This window comes from Callithrix jacchus, chromosome 4 (assembly GCF_049354715.1).
Source record: "Callithrix jacchus isolate 240 chromosome 4, calJac240_pri, whole genome shotgun sequence".
Classification (NCBI taxonomy): Eukaryota; Metazoa; Chordata; class Mammalia; order Primates; family Cebidae; genus Callithrix; species Callithrix jacchus.
In genome coordinates this window covers 22765016-22788968 of record NC_133505.1, presented here as the reverse complement: position 1 = coordinate 22788968, position 23953 = coordinate 22765016, and the positions used below count along the sequence as shown (strand labels likewise).

The window sequence follows — 23953 nt, the reverse complement described above, 5'->3', positions numbered from 1 at the left end:
TTTCAAGCAATTCTCATGCCTCAGCCTCTCAGGCAGCTGGAATTACAGGTATGTGCCACCATGCCTGGATAATTTTTGTATTTTTAGTAGAGACAGAGTTTTACCATGTTGCCCGGGTTGGTCTCAAACTCCTGGCCTCAAGTGATCCTCCCACCTCAGTCTACTGAAGTGCTGAGATTACAGGCGTGAGCCACCGCTCCCAACTGGCTATCTTACTTTTTGTCAAGAGTCTGGTAGTGGTGGTCGATTGAACAAGAGAATTATGAAATGTCCTCCTGAGATACTGTAGGGACACCCACGGTCTTTACGCCCAAGAAGTTTACAGTCAAAAAGGTGCTACAAGACAAACCACAAAAATGACTGAAGAAAAATTACACAATAAACTGCAGGATTCTGATTACAAGAACTCAGACAAGAAAGACAGAAGTGGACACCAAAGGAGTCAGGTTAGGTTTCAGTCCTGCCCGGCTCAGTGGCAGCTGAATGATCGGACACATGCACCGGCACTGGACATGGTGTCTGAAGGTGGTGATGTTGATGTCCATGTTCCCAGAAGAGGAGGCCTTCCTTTTGTGTTTCTGTTGAAAGCTCTCCTCATTGTACACTTCGCGTTTAATATCGTATGCGAAGGGGTTTTGCGTGGACTTAGAGCTGAAGCCAGAGATGGTGCTCCTCTCCAGTTGTGCCATTCCTGGCTGACTGGAAAGAGATAAAATAAAAAAGCATTTTAAGTAATCCAGATCCTCAGCACATTTTTGAGGAAATAAAATTCCTATGTAAAAATGCTTTACACTTGCCTAGCATGTTTCAGTTGTACCAAACTTACTCAATGTTGCACAATTTTATGTGTATTCTTCTCAGTTTTCAAATGGAGACAACAAAACCCAGAAGTTCAAACAGTGTCTGCTGTCAGATACTTATTAGAGCTAGGATTAGAACCCAGGTGTCCTGCTGGGAGGCCTAGTTTTCTTTATATTCAACTGTGTTGATATGTTGCAGGAAAATGAGCAAGAGGTAGACAGTATCGATCAACAATTTTTATTGAAAATGCTCACTATCCAGCATATAGGAAGGGTTAAATGCTCAATACAAGTGTTCTAACTCCTCCTCTATCTAAAATAGCAGCCATCATTAACCCTTCACCTTTTACTTTTCTTCACTTGCCAGCACTAGATTCATTATTTGTCTGTTTGTCCATTGTCTGGTTCCCCCATAAAATGTAAAGCCGGGGGGCAGGACTATGACTGTTCACAGTGGCAGCCCCAGGACCCAAAATAATGCCTTTCACTTGGCAGGCCCTTAACAAATATTTCTTGAACGGCTGCCAAGTATATAGTTAGTGGCCTCATGGTCTAGAAGAAAAAGCTACAGAAGTTTGAGACTGGGCAACATGGTGAAACCCTGACTCTACTAAAAATAGAAACAAAATTAGCTGGGCGTGATGGCATGGGTCTGTAGTCCTAGCTGCTCAGGAGGCCGATGAGGGTGGGAGGATCATCTGAGCCCAGAATGTGGAGGCTGCAGTGAGCCAGGATTGTAGTACCACTGTACTATACTCCAGCCTGGGTGTCAGAGCAAGACCCTGTCTCAAAAAGAAAAAAATACCCTATATTATCCTGCTCTTTTAAAAGATTGAAAAGGTAGAGTAAATGAGGATAGATAGGGATCCATCTCTGTGAGAAAGTGTAACCATTCTTGGCTGGGCGCTGTGGCTCATGGCTGTAATCCTAGCACTTTGGGAGGCCGAGGCAGGTGGATCACCTAAGATCAGGAGTACGAGACTAGCCTGACCAACATGAAGAAACCCTGTCTCTACTAAAAATACAAAATTAGCCAGGCCTGGTGGTGCATGCCTATAATTCCAGCTACTCGGGAGGCTGAGGCAAGAGAATGGCTTGAACCCGGAAGTTGCAGTCAGCCGAGATCACGCCATTGCCCTCCGGCCTGGGCAACAAGAGCAAAACTCCCTCTCAAAAAAAAAAAAAAAGTACCCAGAAAGTATAACCATTCTTAATATTCTGTGCTTTGAACAATTAAAAAAAACATAAACTTGACCAGGTTGGTAGCTCACGCCTGTAATCCCAGCACTTTGGGAGGCGAAGGCGGGTGGATCACAAGGTCAGGAGTTCAAGACCAGCCTGGCCAAGATAGTGAAACCCCATCTCTATTAAAAATACTAGCCGGGCGTGGTGGCAGGCGCCTATAATCCCATCATTAGTGAACATTCTTATCCCTTTACCTTTTACTTTTGACATTAAAGCAGGATTGGTGTAAAATAGGCAAAATAGGACCATCAAGGAGTGGTGGGAACAGTGGGGCTGGCAAAGGCAGCAGAAGCTGCTTAGCTCCAGCCATTCTTGCCATTGGTCAATGTGGGGCCCAGAATGGCTTAGATCTGATCTTTTCCAGGGGAAGCCATAATGCCAGATTTTTATGTGGAATTTTCTGGCTTGAAAATATGGTCAGTTACTTTACACACACACACACACACACACACACACACACACACACACATTTTTTAATTTTTATTTTTGGAGATGGAATCTGGTGCTGTCACACAGGCTGGAGTGCTGCAGCCCAATCTTGACCCACTGCAATCTCCGCCTCCCAGGTTCAAGTGATTCTCCTTACTCAGCCTCCTGAGTAGCTGGAATTACAGGTGCCTGCCACCACTCCCAGCTAATTTTTATATTTTTGGTAGAGACGGGGATTTCACCATGTTGGCCAAGCTGGTCTTGAGCTCCCTACCTCAGGCGATCCACATGCCTTGGCCTCCCAAAGTGCCGGGATTACAGGTTTGAGCCACCATGCCCAGCCTATTTAAAATCTTTGAGCAGAAGTAGTAATAAACACAGAGATGCACTCTGGGAAGATGAAATATGCCAGTACGATGTTCTAGAGCTGAGGTGTCCAGTGTGGTAGCCACTGGCTACATGTGGCTATTTAAACTTAAAATAAAATTAAAAATTCAGTTCCTCAGTGATAATAGCTAGATTTCAAGTGCTCAAGAGCCACATATGGCCAGTGGTTACCTTACTGGACGGTGCAGGTTAACTTCCATCATCACAAAAAATTCTATTGGACAGTGTTGGAGATAGGAGAGAATGAGGTAAAACGGACAGTTGGAGAGCATTAATATTATAATAGTCTAGGAGAGGTTATCAAGTCATAAACTCCTATGGCCACAGTGAGGATGGCTAGGAGGGGCAGGTGGAAAGTTGTCTTTAAGGAACTCCATCAAATGTCTGGCTAACAGCAGCAAGGGAAAACACACGGTTTCCTTGTTATTATTATTATTTTTAGTAATCTTCTTTGGAATTTCTCCAGCTCCATTATGTCTTTCCTGGTTTCATAGAAACCCTAGTGACTCATTTTCATGTACTAGCAGGACCCTTCCCAACAAGATGTAATGACCAGAAACTCCTACTGTTGAGTAGGCTCCACTTAGCAAGACCTACTGAATCAGAAACTCTGGGGGCCCAGCAGTCTGTTTTAAGAAGCTGTCCAGACTGCTGGGCCCCCAGAGATTCTGATTCAGTAGGTCTTGCTAGGCAGAAAAAAAGAAAAGAAGCTATCCAGGTGATTCTGATAAAAATTAAAGTATGAATACCACTATAAACATAGTGGATTATCTTTAGTCAGTCTTTCAGTGCTAAGTGTGGGGGCATTATTAAAATACAAGCACTTTTGGCCTAGCTCTTTCACCTGCCATACTACCCTTATCAATCCATTCATCCATCCATCCATCCATTTATTAATTTATATTATCTGTGTTCAGAGTGTTTTAAAAGTAAAAAATAGCCTGGGCATGGCTCACTGGCTCATGCCTGTAATCCCAGAATTTAGGAAGGCCAAGGTGGTTGAATCATCTGAGGTCAGGAGTTCAAGACCAGCCTGGCTAACATGGCAAAATCCCCTTTCTACTAAAAATACAAAAATTAGCTGGGCGCAGTGGTGTGCTGGTAGTCCTGGCTACTTGGGAAACTGAGGCAGGAGAATTGCTTGAACCCAGGAGGCAGAGGTTGCAGTGAACTGAGATCGCACCACTGCATTCCAGCCAGGGTAACAGAGTAAGACTCTGTCTAAAAAAAAAAAAAAGGTCAAGAATAAAAAGTTTAAATACAATCCAATTTTTTGGCTATTGACCCAAATGATATCAAATCCTGAAAACTAGTTTAGTTGCAGGAATATCTTCCCCCCCCCGCCCGATATTGTTAACTTTCTTATGTTTTCTTTCTTTCTCTCTCTCTTTTACTTTTTCTTTTTCTCTGAGACTGAGTTTAGCTCTTGTCGCCCAGGCTGGAGTGCAATGGCGCAAACTCAGCTCACTGCAACCTCTGCCTCTCGGGTTCAAGGGATTCTCCTGCCTTATCCTCCATAAGTAGCTGGGATTATAGGCACCCACCACTATGCCCAGCTAATTTTTTTGTATTTTTAGTAGAGACGGGGTTTCACTATGTTGGCCAGGCTGGTCTTGAACTCCTGAACTCAGGTGATCCGTCTGCCTCAGCCTCCCAAAGTGCTGGGATTACAGGCGTGAGCCACTGTGCTCGGCCTTCTTATGTTTTCTATAATCATGGAAAGGTGAAATTCACTTCGAAAATTTCAAAATAAGCATTTGTAATTCCATCAGAAACAACCCTCAGCCGGTTACTACCCAGGTTTTTATGGAGAATGTATTGGGAGTACAGAAAAGGTATGAGCAAAGAGCCTAGCCTTTAGATGGAAGCTTCAGTCACTCTGGCTAGTGGCTGGGGATGACTTAATAAGATGACAGGCCTTAAGCGGAGACCACTGGACACATAAACATTGGACAACCACCTTCCATGCGATGTGGAGAGAGTAACAGGGTCTGTTGGAGAGATGCTCATTATTGGGGTGGGGGTACTGGAGAAGGCACCTGCTTCAGAAGGGGCCCCTGACACATAAATGGCATTTGACAGGAAAAGAAAGGGGCAAGGAGGTGGGGGTGGGGATTCAGTCGCAGGGAATAAAATGAACAAAAGCAGCGAGGACTGAAAGGAGGAGGAACTCTGGGCAGTCAGACCTCAGGAGGAAATGGATGGAGTAGGCGGTGGGGTGCAGGCAGCACATCAGTTCTGGGGCTTTTGACAATATAGATAGGCGAATTTGAAAGGACGCAGCTTGCAAAACGCGCACAGGGTCGATTGTCATTGCCATCCACATGGCCTTTGAAAGTAGAGACAATACCTGAGAGACAAGCTTCCAGGGACGACCGTCATTCATTCATTCATTCATTCCACAGATATTGACTGAGCGCCCGCGACGTGACTGGCCCTGTGGCACACCTGGGTACCTGTTGATGACCGACGCAGCCCCTGCCTGGGGACTCGCCTTGGCCTCGCCGCTCACCGCCTTCAGTTCCCGGAGCCCGGGCGTCTCCCATCAGCGGCAGCGGCTCACCTGCTCCTTGGCGGGGGCGGGAGTGGGGCGCTGGGATCCCACACCGCTCCCGCCTAGCTGGCGGCGCTGAGGACGCGGACACCGGCGGTTCCCGAACCGTTGCGGCCGATCCCGCCGGCGTTCCGGGTGGGCAGGAGATGAGAGTGGGTGAGGGGACGAGAAAGAAGAGCATGAACAGCTGGGCTGGGGAGCCAGGAAAGGGGTATCTGGGCCGCCCTCCTCAGACTTGAGCCAGTACTTGGTAAACCTCGGTACCTGTAGGCCAACGCTCTCCTACTCTCTCCGAGGTTTTACTATTCCTGATCGAGGGCCTATTTGGTGCCCAGCCTCGTGCTCTGAACATACAGTAATGCACAAGCCTACTGCACAGACGGTAATTCACTAACATCTCCCGAAGACTTAAGCCTTCCTCAGGTCAGAAGAGGTAAAAGGAAATAGAGGCTAGGAAGGTCACCCAGGTCTCCAACCATAGCCCTCGGCCCCACAAGCCTGGCTCCCCGCACTGGATGACACCCTCCTGCCCAGATTTCGGCTCCGCAGGCAGACTTGCCCTCTGCACTCACTCTCTTTACCCTGCTCGCACCCTATCCCTGTCCCCATCGCTGTCTCTCACTCCACCTTGTATTCCTGCTTGGCCCAGTTACAGTTTTACACTTGTTTGATGACTGTGTTAGTGTCTACCTTATTATTCACTTTATGTATTCCTTCTTGTAAATTGTCTTACCCCCATGAGGGCCGGGATTTTTATCCCTTTCAGTAACTGTTTTATTATCAGTGCCCACAACAGTGTGGTGGACATAGGAAGTGTTCAACAAATTTGTGTTGAATGATTGCCCTCCCATTGATTGTAAGCTCCACACAGGCAGCAACTGTAGTTTTAAATTACTTTTTAACTACAAGTGCTTGGCACCCAGTAGGCATCTAATATACATTTGTTGAATGAGCATACAAATAAACTGCTTACTTTATCTTTGCCCTTTTATTTGCCCTCACCTCATCATCCCAATTTGTAGGGTAAAAATGTGCATTTCTGAGGATTCCTACTTCCAGCCTTCCTCCTCACCCCTTGTAACCATTCCTTCATTCCCTTGATGCCCCCACCCCACCCCTCTCTTCTTCACAATCATGTTTTTACTCTTACTTCCCCTTCACCCTCCATTACATCTTAGAAAGCTTCCTAGCCTCCCTAGTTTGGAACATTCTCAAGCATTATGTTTTTATAGATAAGAGAATTCCAGCTAAGCTACATTGGATCCAAGACAACTTTCCATGATTCACCCATGGCTCTGTTTTTTGGTTTTATGTTGCTTTCCTTGAGGAGGACTGAGGATCCTGTACCACCTCCTAAATTGAAATCATGGTGATTGTTCATAATTTTTCAACAAATACGTATGGGACATGTTTTATGTTCTAGACACTGTGCGAGATGTTGGGACAAGATAGGCAAAGTCTGAGCCCTCCAAGGTGTGTATGACACAAAATAGAATAATCATGGGAAATGATGAGAAATGTCCTGGCTTGTACCCAGTTATTTCTAATACAAGAAACTAAGAGAATCAGACAGGATCTGATTCTTCTGCTCATTGTAACAAGCTTTAGCATAGGTGTAGGTTGATAATGGATGTAGGCATGAGGTTATAATGCCTTGCCCATTCACATTTATCTTGTTTAGTTTTTACACATGACTCTGTTCATCGGGAATGCAGGGCAGAAATTCCTAAGGGTTTTCCTGAACTAAGGGTTCAGGAAAGGTCAATTGACTTGCCTAAATTTGATGAGACTCCTGCCCTACTCTTCTTACTCCAAGAGGCCTAAGTTAAATGCTTAAAATCCTCTTCACTGATGGCTCTTCAGGATAGGAGTCAGTTTCAAGTCTTCAGTGTAATGGTTTTTTTTTAATGCTTCTCAAAGGGAGATATCAGAGACTTTCCTGAATCAGAACCACCTAAGATGTACTATAAAAATACATGCTCTTGATGCCATCCTCTGACCTACCCAATTAGATTCCCTGTGAGTCCTCGGAGCTTGCATCTTAAACTCCCAGAGTGATTTTTCTGCGTGTAAGTTTAAGAACTACTAGGAGAGTTTGAATGGAGAGCCTCAGCTTTGATGCAGGGTTGACATTTGTCTTTGGGGGCAGATTTCATCAAGCATCTTGAAGAGTAACCACATGTCCTTGAACAGATGGGAATGCAACAGCCTTCTGGCCGGAACTTGTCTCTTTTTTATGCAAGTGTTTTTTGGAATTTGGGGGTTCTGTTGAGCAGGTGCTCAGCTGCTAGTAACTACTCTCAGTTAAAGATCTTTTGGCTCTTTCCCCAACATGCTATTTGTCCCTCTCTTTTCCCACCACAGAGCCAGGTATTTGCCCCGCCGGCCACGGTGAGGCGCGCGCGGCGTGTGCTGCCCGCTTATCTCTTTCTTCCCTAGTCCGCCTTCGCGCCCTTAAGGAGACAGTCCCTGGGAATTTCGCCTCTGGTCTACAGTTGTTGCTGTCTTCTCGCGAGAACTGCTTCTCCTAGATTCTCTTTTCACGGAGCCCCGCCCGCGGAGAGGTTCCATATTGGGTAAAATCTCGGTTCGCTGAGAGTCCCAGGAGCTGTTCTCGCGAGAGTAGGGGGAGGCTTCCGTTTGCCGGCTCTGGAACCCGGACCACTGGATCCTTAGCGGGCGCAGCTGGAGCAGAAGTCATGCGACGCAGCCCAGAGTCGGCCTTGTCTGGGCGAAGGTGCAGAGAGATCGCGGCGGGCGCAGCCTTGAGCGCCGGAGCGCGTCCCTGCCCTCAACGGGGCTTGCCCCAGTCGCAGAGGCGCATCCAGCCGCTGCGGCTGACAGCAGCCGCGCGCGCGCGGGAGTCTGCGGGGTCGCGGCAGCCGCACTTGCGCGGGCGACCAGCGCGAGGTCCCCGCCCGGTTGGGCGGGCAGCGACGGCCGGGGAGAGGGTGCGGTTGCAGGCGGGGGCCCCACAGGGCCACCTTCTTGCCTGGCGGCTGCCGCTGGAAAATGTCTCAGGAGAGACCCACGTTCTATCCTCGCAGGAGCTGAACAAGACAATCTTGGAGGTGCCCGAGCGTTACAAAACCTGTCTCCAGTGGGCTCCGGCGCCTATGGCTCTGTGTGGTGAGCGTCGCTGGGCCTCGCTGGGGCTGCTGTGGTCAGGGTGATCCCTCGCGCCCGAGGGCCAGACCTGCCCCACGGCTCAGCGTTGCGTCAAGTGGCAGGAATTTTCCTCGGGGGAGGGCATTGCCCTCAGGTCCGCTGCGAGAGGTAGGTGGTGGTGCTGGACCTCGGTTCTGGCTAGCACCCTGCGCCTTCCCCTCTCGGAGGGTTGCTGTTCGGCGGCAGGCGCCGGGGGAGGGCTGCTTCCTTGGGGGTCTCCCTACCGACCTGGAGCAGAAGGACCTTCTCCCGCGATGCGCCCACGCTGGGACGCCGGAGCCTGTCCTTTGAGCAGACAAGCTCGGGGAGCTCCCGGGAGAAGCAGAAGGGCAGAGCCCAACCCGAAGACTGCAGTCATCTGAACAAAACTGAGCAGGAAAGGGAGCTCTCTCCGGGCTTTTTTTTTTCCCTTCGTTTTTTTTGCAAACCTCTGTCGAAATCCCATCTTGAGAAGCGTTCTTTTTGAATTCGCACTTGAGTTAGCACCGATCCCTAGAGCTTAACATACCGACTTTATCTCAGTGAGCACTGTGCCAGCTTGAGTGGTGTGTTTCCGATTCAGTTGAAAGCGTATTTCCTTTCCGTGGAGGGGCGGCGGTGGTAATGCTTGCAAGAACACTGCAGCTTGAGAAACCGGCAGCCTCACTGATTAGTCACATACCACTGCTCATTTAAGTATTGTTCGACAAAACAATTTTCTCATTTGGAGCAAGAAAGATTCAGATCTGTAAGGTGCCCTCAAGATCAAAAAGTTATTAACAGTGCTGGGAGGTATTGTAAATTTCTTTTTGAGATAATTCCTGCGAATACTGTGATTTAAAAGTCCCTCAGAGAGTTTGCAGGGAATTATCTGCATTTATGGCTTGAGGTACATGATGGTTTTCGTAAAGAAATGGAACCACATAGCAAAGGAAGGGAAGAAATACTTTTTAGCTTTAATTTACACTATGAGTGTGTTTTAAATTAGGTCGATATCATATGATTTCCAGACCTGAAATATTTCACTAACTGCCCTTTAACTTCCAAGGTTTTATACCCTGTATTTTAGATTTTGTAATTTGAAAGCTATGGATCTGAAACTAAATATCAGATTTAACGGTTAGCTTTTTCTGTGTTTTAGTAATTCGTGTTGTATGCAAGATTTGAAAAGGGGCCTGTAAAATCGCTTTTTGTTTTGGAACAAATTCCAGGCTGTTGGATGTGTTAATCTTTAAATATGATTGCTGTGTTTCCTGAAGTCACATCATGAATTTCCTGTTTGGTAGAATCTTCTGGGTAATTGAGATTGTGTAATTGTGTTTAGCAACAGATCATGTTGCGTTTTCCAGTTCAAGCTGCTTAATTTATGTTGTAGAATGCACAGTGCTTGACATCTTTCTCTCATTTTTACGGTGTGGCAGTTTACATTTTAAAGGAATTTGCAACATTTTACATTCAGAGAGAGAGGAGAGTGTGTAGTTGATTTACAGCATTTTACATGCAGTATATACATATATATAGCTACTTGATTTGCTAATTTTCAAAGATGTATTTGGATCATTGCTCCTTTAATGTTTTATGGCTCAGGCCGGGCGCGGTGCTCAAGCCTGTAATCCCAGCACTTTGGGAGGCCGAGGCGGGTGGATCACGAGGTCGAGAGATCGAGACCAACCTGGTCAACATGGTGAAACCCCGTCTCTACTAAAAATACAAAAAATTAGCTGGGCATGGTGGCGCGTGCCTGTAATCCCAGCTACTCAGGAGGCTGAGGCAGGAGAATTGCCTGAACCCAGGAGGCGGAGGTTGTGGTGAGCCGAGATCGCGCCATTGCACTCCAGCCTGGGTAACAAGAGCGAAACTCCGTCTCAAAAAAAAAAAAAAAAATATATATATATATATATATAATGGCTCATTAATATCCTTCCATTTTTTTCTTTCTTGAATTGACACATTCATTTCTGTAGTATCGCCTTTTTGTTTTCAATGCTATTTAAATTTTAATGGAGTGATACAGCAGAATAAGTCAACTGTTGAGGGTTTGGGAAACTCCAATTGAATTGCTTGTAAGAGTTCACTGCTGTTGGTGACTAGCTCTGAACTGGAACAGGAGATCCAGATTTACAGTGAAGTATCATTAAAACTAACTCCACTTTTCTTTAGTGGTATATTTTTCTGTGGTATAGAAGTCAGCAGTATCTGACACTTAAAAGTACTTTGATTGAACAGATTTAAAAAAATAGGTAGTACATTGACATTATATAAAATTTGAAAGCTTTAAAAAGGTATTCAGTGAAAAGTCTCCTTTCCTTTTTGTTCACCAGCCACTCTACTCTCTCTCTCTCTTTTTTTTTTTTTTTTTTTTTTGAGACTGAATCTCGCTCTGCCGCCAGGCTGGAGTGCAGTGGCACGATCACGGTTCACTGCAACCTCCATCTCCCGGGTTCAAGCAGTTCTCCTGCCTCAGCCTCCGGAGTAGCTGGGACTACAGGCGCATGCCACCACGCCCAGCTAAGTTTTGTATTTTTAGTAGAGACAGGGGTTTCACCATGTTGGCCAGGATGGGCTGGATGTCTTGACCTTGTGATCCGCCCGCCTCAGCCTCCCAAAGTGATGGGATTACAGGCGAGAGCTACTGCACCCGGCTACTCTCTTTCTTAAAGACAAGCACTGTTAAATGTCTTGTGTGTCTTTCCAGGGAGGCAGAGTTTTTTTATTTGCTTGTTTCTTTAGTAGTATTTCTACTAACGGGATTTAAGATGTAACCTACAGCATAGTGGTAAAGGAAAATACAACTGAAATTATATGACAATTGACAATAAACCAATATAACTAATGTTGGAATGAAATATCAGAATTTAGATTTACAAGTAAATGTTATTTTATTCAGAGATTCAGAGTAGTTATTTGAAGTGTTCTTTCTTTCCTTTTTTTTTTTTTTGAGAAGAAATCTCACACTGTTGTCCAGGCTTGAGTGCAGTGACACTATCTTGGCTCACTAAAACTTCTGTCTCCTCGGTTCAAGTGATTCTCCTGCCTCAGCCTCCTGAGTAGCTGGGATTACAGGTGCTCGCCACCATACCCAGCTAATTTTTGTATTTTTAGTAGAGATAGGGTTCTCCATGTTGGCCAGGCTGGTCTCAAACTCCTGACCTCAAGTAATCTGCCCTCTCTGGCCTCCCAAAGTGCTGAGATTACAGGCCTGAGCCACCATGCCTGGCCTGGAGTTGTTCTGCCTATGAGTACCTTTTTAGGTGTGGCAGACAACATTTTTTGGAACTTCTTTTAGAATCTACTTTGGAGCCTATGTTACTCTTTTTTTTTTTTTTGAGATGGGGTCTCACTCTGTTGCCTAGGTTGGAGTGCAATGGTACCATCTCTGCTCACTGTAATCTCTGCCTCCTGGGTTCAAGTGATTCTCCTGCCTCAGGCTCCCAAGTAGCTGGAATTACAGATGTGCAACACCATGCTGGGCTGATTTTTGTACTTTTAGTAGAGACAGGGTTTCACTGTGTTGGCCAGACTGGTCTTGAACTCCTGACCTAAGGTGATCTGCCTGCCTTGGCCTCCCAAAGTGTTGAGATAAGGGGTGAGCCACCGTGTCTGGACCTCTGTCTTCATTTTTTGAGAGCAGATTTGATTTTAGGGAATAACAGTTCATTAGAATCCAAATAATTTAGGGAATTTGGACTCAAGTCTGATAAGAAAGATTAGGCAATCATGTTGGTGATAATACTGTTTTAGGTCAGATAGGAGTTATAACTATAAAGTAATGGCACAGAATTTTTTTGTGTGACTTCTTGAACTGGACCTGAACTCTACTTCCAAAAGAAAAAAAAATCTCTGAATTTTATTTTATTAATATTTATTTATTCATTTTGTAGAGATAGAGTCTCACTGTGTTGCCCAGGCTGCTCTCAAACTTCTGGCCTCAAACAGACCTTCCACCTTGGCCTCCAAAAGTGCTGGGATTATAGGAATGAGCCACCACACCCAGCGCCTGAATTTTATTTTCAAGAATGAAAATAAATGAACAAAATATTTTAATGAATAAAATAGTCATTGAAATGTTTGTCAGCTTCCTAATTTTAGTGCTCTAAAATGTGGTATACTTTGATGTGTAACATTTAAAAATTATTTTAAGCCTATATTATTTTAATTTATACTAAGTATTGTAAAAAAACAAGTAGCAGCCTGTGTGATAACCAACTGTCAATCAAAATAGGGTTTTACAAATATGCCTTTTCTTTAAAGGGTAAAGGGAACTAGACAAGGTCATGCAGTTTTAAGGAACTTTATGCATTGTCTGGGAGGGGAAATGAAGCAAAATTGTTTAAGAATACATTGTTACAAAGCATTGATTTTGGGGGTTTGAGACAGAAGGGAAGAAAGAATCTTTGTGGTGAGTTTCAGGAAATACAAACAGGAACTTAAGTGCCTTTCCACTGGGGTATCATTTTTCCAGGACCTTGCTGTTGATTAGAGAGGAGGTGGGGCACTGGTAACCATAAAATAAGAGGTGAGAGTTGAGAATTACTCTTGGATCATATTCAACTGTTTATTCAACAGTGTTTATTGAATACCAACTATGGGCCAGGTAGCAGGCTAGGTTCTGGAAACAGTGCTAACTAAACAAGACAGAAACAAGACAATCCATTCTCTCCCAGAGCTTATAGCCTAGTGGGTTTAATAACTACATTTTATGCGTTGCTTACTATGTTCTAGCATTGTGCTGTGCACTTTATATTTATCAGCGTAGAAAGCATATAACAAAACCTTTAGTAAAAGGATAGCAACATTTACTAAGAAATCAAATCCAACTTCCTAATTGCTTTGTGGAACAAGATTATTCTAGTGTAATAAAAATAAGGGAAGCGAACATTTTTTTAAACTATTAATGGCCATTAACCATTTTAAATCTTTTTTTTAGAATAACCCAGGGCACAAATATGTAAAATTGCATTATTATTAAGTGTATAACGGTGACTTTCTTGACTCCTGATCATGAGAGGGGTGTACCCTTTACTTTTCTAAGTAGTGATAGTGGATCCATGCTGAGCTTTCCATTCTTTTCTTTGTAACCAAAAAGTAAGGTAGTTGCCTGTATGTTACCAGTGTCAGTCGATAAGAAGTATTTAAACATAATTGATGACACACATTTGTATTATTGATGTATAAAGATTGTTTTAAGATTGAGTTCATTCAAAGTTGGCTATAAAGACATTTTCTTTTATTTATCAAATCCCATTTTTCCACTAACAGTTTTCCACTAGTTTTTTTTTTTTTTTTGAGACGGAGTCTTGCTCTGTCTTCCAGGCTGGATGGAGTACAGTGGTGTGATCTTGGTGGCTCACTGCAATCTCCATCTCCGGGGTTTAAGCGCTTCTCCTGCCTCAGCCTCCTGAGTAGCTGGGATTACAGGCGTGCGTCACCACACCTGGCTCATTTTTGTATTTTTAGTAGAAATGGGGTTTCACCACATTGGTCAGGCTGATCTCGAACTCTTGACCTTGTGATCCGCCCACATTGGCCTCCTAAAGTGTTGGGATTACAGGCGTGAGCCACCACACCCAGCCTCCACTGGTTCTTATTTAAAATAAGCTTCTTATCCTGGATCTCCAGGTTTTCAGTTCTGCCAGTTTAATTTCTTGATAATGTGGAGTACTCTGCTTTTGATAATGTGGAGTACTCTGCTTTTGATTTCTCTCTAGCCCAGTTTCGGAGATGATCTGTGTTGACTTTCCCTTAAATAGGTAAGAGTGCAGATATTGCTGAGCCCCTGGGGCCTAGAATTAAAAGATGGAAGAACTCACTGGGGTAGATCACCCTCACTTTGTAATTCACGGACATTTTTATAGGATTTTGCAGTTTATGAAGTATTTTCATTCAAAGCATTATTAATCAGTTCTCACTAGCTCCATGGAGGCTGGTATTTATTAACCCAACCCCATTTTATAGATGGGGAGCTGGACTCATTCCTTAAAGGAGTGGCATACTTGTCAGTGCTGCTTTGGTTTTGGTTCTTGGGTTTCATAACTTTAGTAGTCTCCTTTTCTGTAGATGTGGGCTGCTGAGGTCCTATGGTGGCACCTTCCATGCAGTTTGCCTCCTCTTGTGAAAAAGGGGTTGCTGAGTCACTTGAAATAGAGCTGTGAGTATAGGAAAGCAATCCCACCAGTATCATTGCCCAGCTTATGTGAGGGATAATGACTTAACCCATTAAAGTCATGTGTCTTCCTCAAAATTGATAAACCAAAAATGTACTCATTGCCCAGATTAAAATTTTTTGCTGAAGGATTTATTAGGCAGTGCACATAGTTAATTCCTGAATTTATGAATCCTATTGGATTATAATTCTTTAGTGTACATTTATGTAAAGTTGGGACTGTTTGTAAATGTTTGTGTTATATAAGTATAGGACATAAACAGAAATAACTACCTCTCTAGCCCTTTGAAAATACATTAGATTTTGCTTTTTGCAGTAAAATTTGGTGTAAAACTGATTTGTTCTTATCTAAGAGGTATAATTACTGCAGTGCTCAGAAAAGCCTCATTATAAAGTGGGCTCCCCTGACTTGGAACCTAGGGATTTCTTCTCATGGAACTAGGGATTTTTTCATGTTGCTATGGAAGTCATGCATCTGTTTCATAAGGAAAATAACCAAAAACCTCTTTAAACTTGGAAATATGTTTTGCAAAAGAAACTTTCAGTATTAGGAGTAGTTTGTCTTTCACAGTGCTCCCGCAAATTAAGTACAGGCACAACTGATTTTATTGTGCTTCACAGATAATTGCTTTTTTTTTTTTTTTTGCAAATCGAAGGTTTGTGACAACCCTGTGGTGAGCAAGTCTATTGGCACCATTTTTCCAACAGCAAGTGCTCACTTTCGTGTCTCTGTGTCACATTTTGGTAATTCTCACAGTATTTCAAACTTCATTATTATATGTTACGGGGATCTGAGATCACTGATCTTTGATGTGACTGTTGTAATTGTTTTGAGGTGTCTGGAACCATGCCCATAGGCAGACTTAATTGATAAACGTGTTTGTTCTGACTGCTCTACCAACCACCTGTTCCGTTTTTCCATCTCCTAAGGCCTCCCTATTCCCTGAGACACAACAATATTGAAATTAGGCCAATTAACAACGCTACAGTGGTTTCTAAGTGTTCAAGTGGAAGGAATGGTGCATGTCTCTTACTTTAAATCAAAAGCTAGAAATGATTAAGCTTAGTGAGGAAGGCATGATAAGCTGAAAGCTAGGCTTCTTGTACCAAACAGCCAATTTGTGAATGCAAAGGAAAAGTTTTTGAAGGAAATTAAAAGTTCTAGTTCAGTAAACAAATGAATGTTTTTTTTTTTTTTTTTTTTTTTTTTGAGACAGAGTTTCGCTCTTATTACCCAGACTAGAGTGCAGTGGCGCGATCTCGGCTCACCACAACCTCCGCCTCCTGGGTTCAAGCAATTCTCCCGCCTCAGCCTCCTGAGTAGCTGGGATTACAGGCAGGCGCCACCATGCCCAGCTAATTTTTTTGTGTGTGTTTTTAGTAGAGACGGGGTTTCACCATGTTGACCAGGATGGTCTCGATCTGTTGACCTCGTGATCCACCCACCTCGGCCTCCCAAAGTGCTGGGATTACAGGCTTGAGCCACCGTGTCTGGCCACAAATGAATGATTAGAAAGCAAAACAGCCTTGTTGCTGAGGTGGAGAAAGTTTTAATGGTCTGGAGAAAAGATCGAACCAACCATAACATGCCCTGAAGCCAAAGCTTAATCTAGAGCAATGCCTTAACTTTCTTGAATTTTATGAAGTTTGAGACAGGTGAGAAAGCTGCAAAAGATAATTTTGAAGCCAGCAGAGGGTGGTTCATAGGTTTAAGGAAAGAATCTGTCTCCCTAGCATAACTCGATAGTGCAAAGTGGAGGATGCAGTGGCTAACACCTGTAATTCCAGCACTTTGGGAGGCTGATCATCCGAGGTCAGGAGTTTGAGACCAGCCTGGCTAACATGGTTAAACTCCGCCTCTACAAAAAATACAAAAATTAGCTGGATGTTGCGGCTTGAACTGGGGAGGTGGAGGTTACAGTGAGCCACTGGCAAACAAGTGACAACTAAGATTGTGCCACTGCACTCTAGCCTGGGAGACGGAGTAAGACAAACAAACAAACAAAAAACATTAATACATGAGAAATTGCTTCTCAGGGATGAACAAAGTTATTTCTTGAGATGGAATCTTCCCTTTGTGAAAATGCTTATGAACATTGTTGAAATGACAACAAAGGATTTAGAATGTTACATAAACTTAGTTGATAAAGCAGCAGCAAGGTTTGAGAGGATTGACTCCCATTTTGAAAGTAGTTCTACTGTGGGCAAAATGCTGTCAAACACCATTGCAGGCTATAGAGAAATCTAGCACGAAAGAAAGAGTAAATCAGTGCAGCAAGCTTCACTGTTAGCTTATTTTTAGAAATTGCCACGGTCACCCAACCTTCAACAACTACCACCCTGATCAGTCAGCAGGCATCAGCCTTGACGCAAGACCCTCTACCAGTAAGAAGATAATGACTTGCTGGAGGCTCAGGTGACCTTTAGCATTTTTTAGCAATAAAGTATTTATTAATTTTTTCGAGGCAGACTCTTGCTCTATCGCCCAGGCTGGAGTGCAACGGCGTGATCTTAGCTCAAGGCTCCCTCTGCCTCCCAGGTTCAAGCGATTCTCCCTCCTCAGCCTCCCAAGTAGCTGGGAGTACAGGTGTGTGCCACCATGCCTGGCTAATTTTTGTATTTTTAGTATAGATGGGGGTTTCACCATGTTGGCCAGGCTGGTCTCCAACTCCTGACCTCAAGTGATCCTCCCGCCTCGCCCTCCCAAAATGCTAGGATTACAGGCATGAGCCACCATGCCCAGCCAATAAAGTATTTTTAAATTAAGTTGTGCATATGTGTGTGTGTGTGTGTGTGTGTGTATGACATATTGCTATTGCATACTTAATAGACTACAGTATCATGAAAATATAACTTTTATATACACTGAGAAACCAAAAAGTTCAGTCATTCTTTTTTGTGATATTCACTTTGTTGTGGTGGTCTGGAACTGAACTCATGGTATCTCCAAGGTACGCCTGTATGTATGTGTTAATGATTTATAAAATTAACCAGTTTTCCAGTGCAATGTTCAAGCCTTTTAATAATTTATTCTAGGGAAGAAGAAGTGGTGGTTTGTAAATTCTGCACTTGACAAATGGATCCCGGGTTTTGGGCATGCTTGGCTCCAAGGCTGAATGTGGGAGGGAAAGAGGTATAGGAGAGTGAGGAGTCTAGGATTTCTAAGTGTTGGCCTTGGGTAAATGGATATATTTTAGTGCCATTTTCTGAACTTTGTGTTACAAAGTTAAAAGGAGTGTTACAGGGTACCAGAGTGTAGAGAGAAAGGGGAAGAACATAGGTTCATGGTAGTCTCCTTGAGGACAGGACTCATACCTTGAGTGCCTACCATGTATAGTTTACTCTTAAGTGCTGGAGATGAAAGATGAACAAAAGAGATAAAAATTTCTGCCTTCAAGAAGCTATATTCTGGCCAGTTGCAGTGGCTCACGCAGTTAATCACTTTGGGAGACCAAGGCAGGAGGATTGCTTGAGCCCAGTAGTTAGAAACCAGCAGCCTGGGCAAGATGGGGAGACTCCTCTACTAAAAAAATTTTAAGAAATATGCAAGCTTGGTGGCACACTCTTGTGGTCCCAGCTAGTTGGGAGGCTGAGGTGGGAGGATTGCTTGAGCCTGGGAGGTTGAGGTTGCAGTGAACTGTGATCCTGCCACTGTACTCCAGCCTGGGTGACAGAGTGAGACCCTGTCTCCAAAAACAAAAAAAAGAAGCTATATTCTAATGGGGATGGCAGTGGAAGTAGATAAAAAATAAGTAAAATTTATAGTATGGCCGGGCACAGTGGCTCACGCCTGTAATCCCAGCACTTTGAGAGGCCGAGGCAGGTGGATCACCTGAGGTCAGGAGTTTGAGACCAGCCTGGCCAACATGATGAAACCCTGTCTCTACTAAAAATACAAAAAATTAGCTGGTGTGATGGTGGGTGCCTGTAATCCCAGGTACTTGGGAGGCTGAGGCAGGAGAATCGCTTGAGCCCAGGAGGTGGAGGTTGCAGTGAGCCAAGGTCATGCCATTGCACTCCAGCCTGGACAACAAGAGTGAAACTCCATCTTTGGGGGTGTGGGGAGGGGTCGGAATATAGTATGTCAGATAAGTGCTGTGGAGAAAAAGCAGCAAGGGAAGGAGAGTGAGTGCTAGGATGGCTGTTGGACTTTTAAGCAAGATGAACAGGGTAAGCATCATTAAATAACAACTGAGCAAAAACCTGAAGAAGGTGACACTGTTTGGACCTGGGTGAGGATGTAAGAGCATTCTAGGTTGAGGCTTTACAAGTGCAAAAGCCCAGAGGCAAGGGCCCAATGCTCCAGGAAATAGCTAAGAGACCAGTATAGCTAGTACTAAATGAACCAGGGGCCAAATGTAGGTAGAAAAGTGTGTGTGTGCAGGGGTGCTGCAGTTGTGCAGGTATCATGTAGCGTCTTATTTGCCTTTATAAAGACTGTGACTTTTCCTTCGAGTGAAAGGGGAAGCCTTGGAGGGTTATGACCACAGGAAGGATGTGACTTAAATCATGTTTTAACAGATCACGGTGCTCTGGGGTCCCAATTCTGTCCTTGCTGTTGCTTACCCATTCTATCCTAAACCACTACTGTGGATGAATTGGTGGAGAGCCCTGAACCATCCTCACAACTCATTACAGCAGTCCAGAGTGCCAGAGCCAGTATTTTTGTTGGGCCCTAGAAATACAGTATATTCCAGTCCAGCTCTTTAAATAACATGAGCTTACTTACTTTTTCAGGATTTTGTTGCCAAAAGGAAGAGAACAGAGATTAGCTCTTGAGTTTAACTGAAATGGAAGATTAGTCTGCTGGCAGATTGAGTGTTTTTTAACTTCTTTGGCTTCTAGGGTTTTTCTTACTTTTGGATCATGTTTTAAAAGTCATTTTTACCTTCTTTCAACAGTTAAACTTTTATGATCTTATTTGGCCCTTTTTTTTATTTGACCCCTTTTCTGCTTTACATTTCTCTGCCTTTTCCCTATTACAGTACTTTTAGTAGAGGTTGGACCACTGTTATCGGCCATTAATGTCTTGGCTTTGAGGCCCCAAGGATTTCTCTGTTAAACTTGAATACATTGTGTAGATTGAAAGATCCTGCAGACATGTGACCCTGTAAAAACCTGTATTATTTATTGTCCTTCCTGCCTTTACAGATGTAAACCCCCCTCCTTTTTTCATCAGATCTCTCCCTTTGTTACTGCTCTGTCATCATGTTGCAGAAAATAAGTTTTCCTGCAAATATAGATTCCCATGGCAACATAACAAAAAGGTAATAGAACAAATGTTTATTTTGTCTAGACCTGCTGTCTGAGTAACATTAGACCCTGAACATGTTGGCTCCTGTTACTTGTATGAGTGGTTTACAGATTCCTTATTTTCCTCAAAACTTACTTCTCTTAGGCCTTGGTGGTAAAATCACCATACCTGTGTTATGAAGGAAGGTGCGTGAGTATGTGTGCTTTAATTGTCATTCTCAAAAGTATGTATTGATTGCATTTCCAAGCTTATGGCTTAAAATGTAGACACTACACAGCATGTGAGCATGTGAAGAAAAAGCATAGCAGTTGTGTGCTTTGTTTTTATAAATTCATTAATTTAGTATTTCTAGAACACTATAGTAGGTGTTTAGTTTACAGAGATGTAAAAAAGAAAGAAGGTCCCCGCTTTCGAAAATATCAGTCCAGGCTGGGTGCAGTGGCTCACACCTGTAATCGCAGCACTTTGGGAGGCTGAGGTGAGTGGATCACTTGAGGTCAGGAGTTTGAGACCAGCTTGACCGACACGGTGAAACACTGTCTACAAAAATTAGCTGGGTGTGCTGGAATGTGCCTGTAATCCCAGCTACTCAGGAGGCTGAGGCACGAGAATCACTTGAACCTGGCAGGCAGAGGTTGCAGTGTTGCAGTGAGCTGTGATCACACCACTGCACTCCTGCCTGGGCAATAGAGCAAGACTCAGTCTCAAAAAAAAAAAAAAAAATTAGTCCAGAGGGGACATATTTATGTTCCAAAGAAGGCTTTGGAAGTCCTCTAGCTTTTCTGCATTCTTCCAGCTTAAGTTGGCATTTGAAATCTACCTTATATTGCTGATTCTTCTCTTAAGATCTTTTTAGGTTTTTCTGTGTCTCAAATGGAGTGACTGCTATGGTTTGAATGTATTCTCCAAAGTTGACATGTTAGAAATGTAACCCCCAATGCAACAGTGTTGGGGAGTGAGGCCTAATAAGAAGTCACTCAAGTTTCCTCTTCAACTGCCTTCGCTACAGGTACTGGGGAACAGGTCTTGGAATTCCGTCCCTATCCTGAAGACGGAGGTGTGGTCAGAAGAAGAGCCGCAAGAACCAATGGAGATGGACGATCAGGTAGAGACCCAGGGGCAGGAGGAGGAGAAAGGAGGCCCCTATAGCAATGGGGGAGCAGCATCCACCTCAAGGGCCCTGGAGACTCAGGGAAACCTCTCTTCGCTCGGCTACAGTCCCATGGCCTTAAAGGGAAATGTCCATAGCAGGAGCCTGACAGAAACGAACAGAACTGACAAGGTCCAGGTACCTGCAGTGAGTTTCCACTCCGAGGGCCACGGAGTGCCTAGCGCACAGAGCCCTGCAGGAGGCGTCCTTACCTTTGGGAAGCCTGACTCAGCTCCAGCAGTGCTCCCTGGCCCAGTTCCCGGCTGCTCCCATTGGCCAGAGAAGGCAGCCTCTCAGGTGCTGGGGAAAGACCACCTGCCCAGCTCCTCAGGCTTGCAGATGTGGGGGAAGGAGACCCAGCACAAGGATCCTGCAGCTCTTGTAACAAGCAGCTCTTCTCCACCCAGAGCTGCCAGCCACAGTTCCCGGCAACGAAAACGGTCAGGGCAACCCCAGCAGCTGCCACTGGTCCCTCCCCAGCAATGGAGGTGGGGGAGAGATGAGGGGCCCTCACCCGCTACATGTCCCCGCCTATCCCTGGAGAGATTTACGGACAACATGGGGGCATTAGGTAGAAAACCACAATCCAGGAGACTGAAAAAAACGACATGGGAGGATAAAGAAGATACGGTAAACTGCAGTGCCAGCCATCCTGACCCGATGTCTCTTGACCTGCTGAGACTACCTGCCCCAGGCCACCTACATGTCACAGGTCCTAGCTCCTCCTCCTAACTCTGACTTGGCCCACGTGGCTACTGGGCCCCTCATCCTCCCCGTCCCTTTTGACCACACCAAGAATTGAGTAAAAATTGGTATCTGTGGCTGGGTACAGTGGATCACCTGAGGTTGGGAGTTCAAGACCAGCTGACCAACATGAAGAAACCGCATCTGTACTAAAAATACAGAATTAGCCAGGCATGGTGGCACATGCCTGTAATCTCAGCGACTTGGGAGGCTGAGGCAGGAGAATCGCTAGAACCCAGGAGGCAGGGCTTGGTGAGATCGTACCACTGCTCACCAGCCTGGACAACAAGAACGAAACTCCGTGTCAAAAATAATTAATAGTCGTTTCTGCCTGTGGATGCCACTGAAGAAGCATCATTAAAGTCTCTCTGCTCCCTGTGATCATGTCTAAGTCAGAGTCTCCTAAAGAGCCAAACAGCTAAGGAAGTTCTTCATTGGAGGGTTGAGCTTTGAAACAACCAACGACAGCCTGAGGAGCCATTCTGAGCAGTGGGGAACGCTCACGGACTGTGTGGTAATGAGAGATCCAAACACCAAGCGCTCCAGGGGCTTTGGCTTCTTCACATATGCCACTGTGGAGGAGGCAGACGCAGCCATGGGTGCAAGGCCACACAAAGTGGATGGAAGAGTCGTGGAACCAAAGAGAGCTGTCTCGAGAAAATTCTCAAAGACCAGGTGCTCACTTAACCTGAAACGATGTTGTAGTTGAGGGGCAGGATGGTCTTTTGGGACAGGAGGAACAAGAGGTTCTGGTTGCTACTCTTCAATCAGTTCTTCCTTTCCCTTGACTATAAGATCAGATCGTTCTTGTAATTTGTAAGTCTTAGAGAAAAGAAGTCTTATTATCCAGAGTATTAGAAACCCTTCCAAAATAAGATGGTAAGCAGGAGCCTCATAGAGCGCCTGTACCATCTCCACCAGCACCCCCTTCTCTGTGGCGATTGCCATAGTTGGCCGCTGGGCGGGGCAATCTCACTATTAAATGATGTTGATGCTAGAGCAAACAAAAACATTAGCAAACTCCCAAATATAGTACAGGTCGAGTGTTCCTTATCCAAAATGCTTGGGACCACAAATATTTTGGATTTTAGAATATTTGTCTTCCCAGTTGAGCATCTTTTTCAAAATATGCAAAATCCAAAATGCTCCAATGCATATTTCTCTTGAGTGTCGTGTTGATGCCCAAAAAGTTTATTTTGAAGCATTTTAGGTTTTGGATTTTCAGATTAGGGATACTCAACCTGTATAACCTAGAGTAATTCAACCTATTGACATTTTAGATGGGATAATTTCTGGACTGACTTGTGCATTGTAGTGTGTTTAGCAGCATCCCTGTCTCCTATACACTATATACTAATAGCAATTCCCAGTTGTGACAACCAAAAATATCTCTAGGCATTGCCACATATCTCTTGAGGAAGTAGGGAGGACAACATCAACTTTAGTCAAAAACCACTTACATAACCCTATGTATTTGGATTGGTTGGCCCTGAGTAAAAATTAGATAGGATAACATGAACCTTCTACCTGCATAAAGGTAGAGATACTATACTTTCTGCATTATAAGTTGGGCCTCCCTAAACGTGATTTGCATTATTTCTAAGAGAGTAGTAACAGCATTTCTAATGGTCAAGGTCCTAGCTATAACTCGATAAGCTTAATACATGGGAGAACTTACACAAGCATGTTTGCGAGAGGCCAGGTGTATCACTGGGACGTTTGAGAAACAACTGGTTAGTGAGGGAGACCTGATTTTCATGAATAATTGTTTTTTGTCATTATCATGGCCCCAACTTAAGGTGTTTTGAAATTTTCTGGAGAAGAAATGAGCATGAAGTCCAAGTTGGTAGGTAGATAGGTAGGTAGAAATTAGCATGCGGTCCAAGTTGGTAGATAAGTAGTATTTTCCCCAGTGTCTCTCTGGTATTCTATGTCCTTTCTCTTGGGTCTTTTTCAGTATTTAGCATTTTCAAACTTCTAGAAATAAAATGCTGTTTAGAAGACGACAAAGAGAGCTGCAGATAAACTAAGAAGCAAGAAGTGGTATACTGTGAATTAATTTTCTGTATGTTTTTGAAGC

General features: G+C 44.3%; 2 protein-coding genes across 2 annotated transcripts in view; one reads left to right on the top strand and one right to left on the bottom strand.

Moving 5' to 3' along the window:
• LOC128931704 (testis anion transporter 1-like) overlaps window positions 1-9143 on the bottom strand; it is a 29246-nt gene extending 20103 nt beyond the window's left edge. The window contains exons 1-2 of the mRNA XM_054253712.2: window positions 5310-9143; window positions 502-699 (exon numbers count right to left, since the gene is read on the bottom strand). Of these exons, the coding sequence (XP_054109687.2) occupies window positions 502-699; window positions 5310-5596 (485 nt within the window). The 5' untranslated portion in view covers window positions 5597-9143. The remainder of the gene's footprint in view (window positions 1-501; window positions 700-5309) is intronic.
• Window positions 7042-23953, top strand: part of LOC108590053 (uncharacterized) — a 67242-nt gene continuing 50330 nt past the window's right edge. Inside the window, exons 1-3 of the mRNA XM_078370878.1 lie at window positions 7042-7047; window positions 7947-8544; window positions 20989-21084. Of these exons, the coding sequence (XP_078227004.1) occupies window positions 7042-7047; window positions 7947-8544; window positions 20989-21084 (700 nt within the window). The remainder of the gene's footprint in view (window positions 7048-7946; window positions 8545-20988; window positions 21085-23953) is intronic.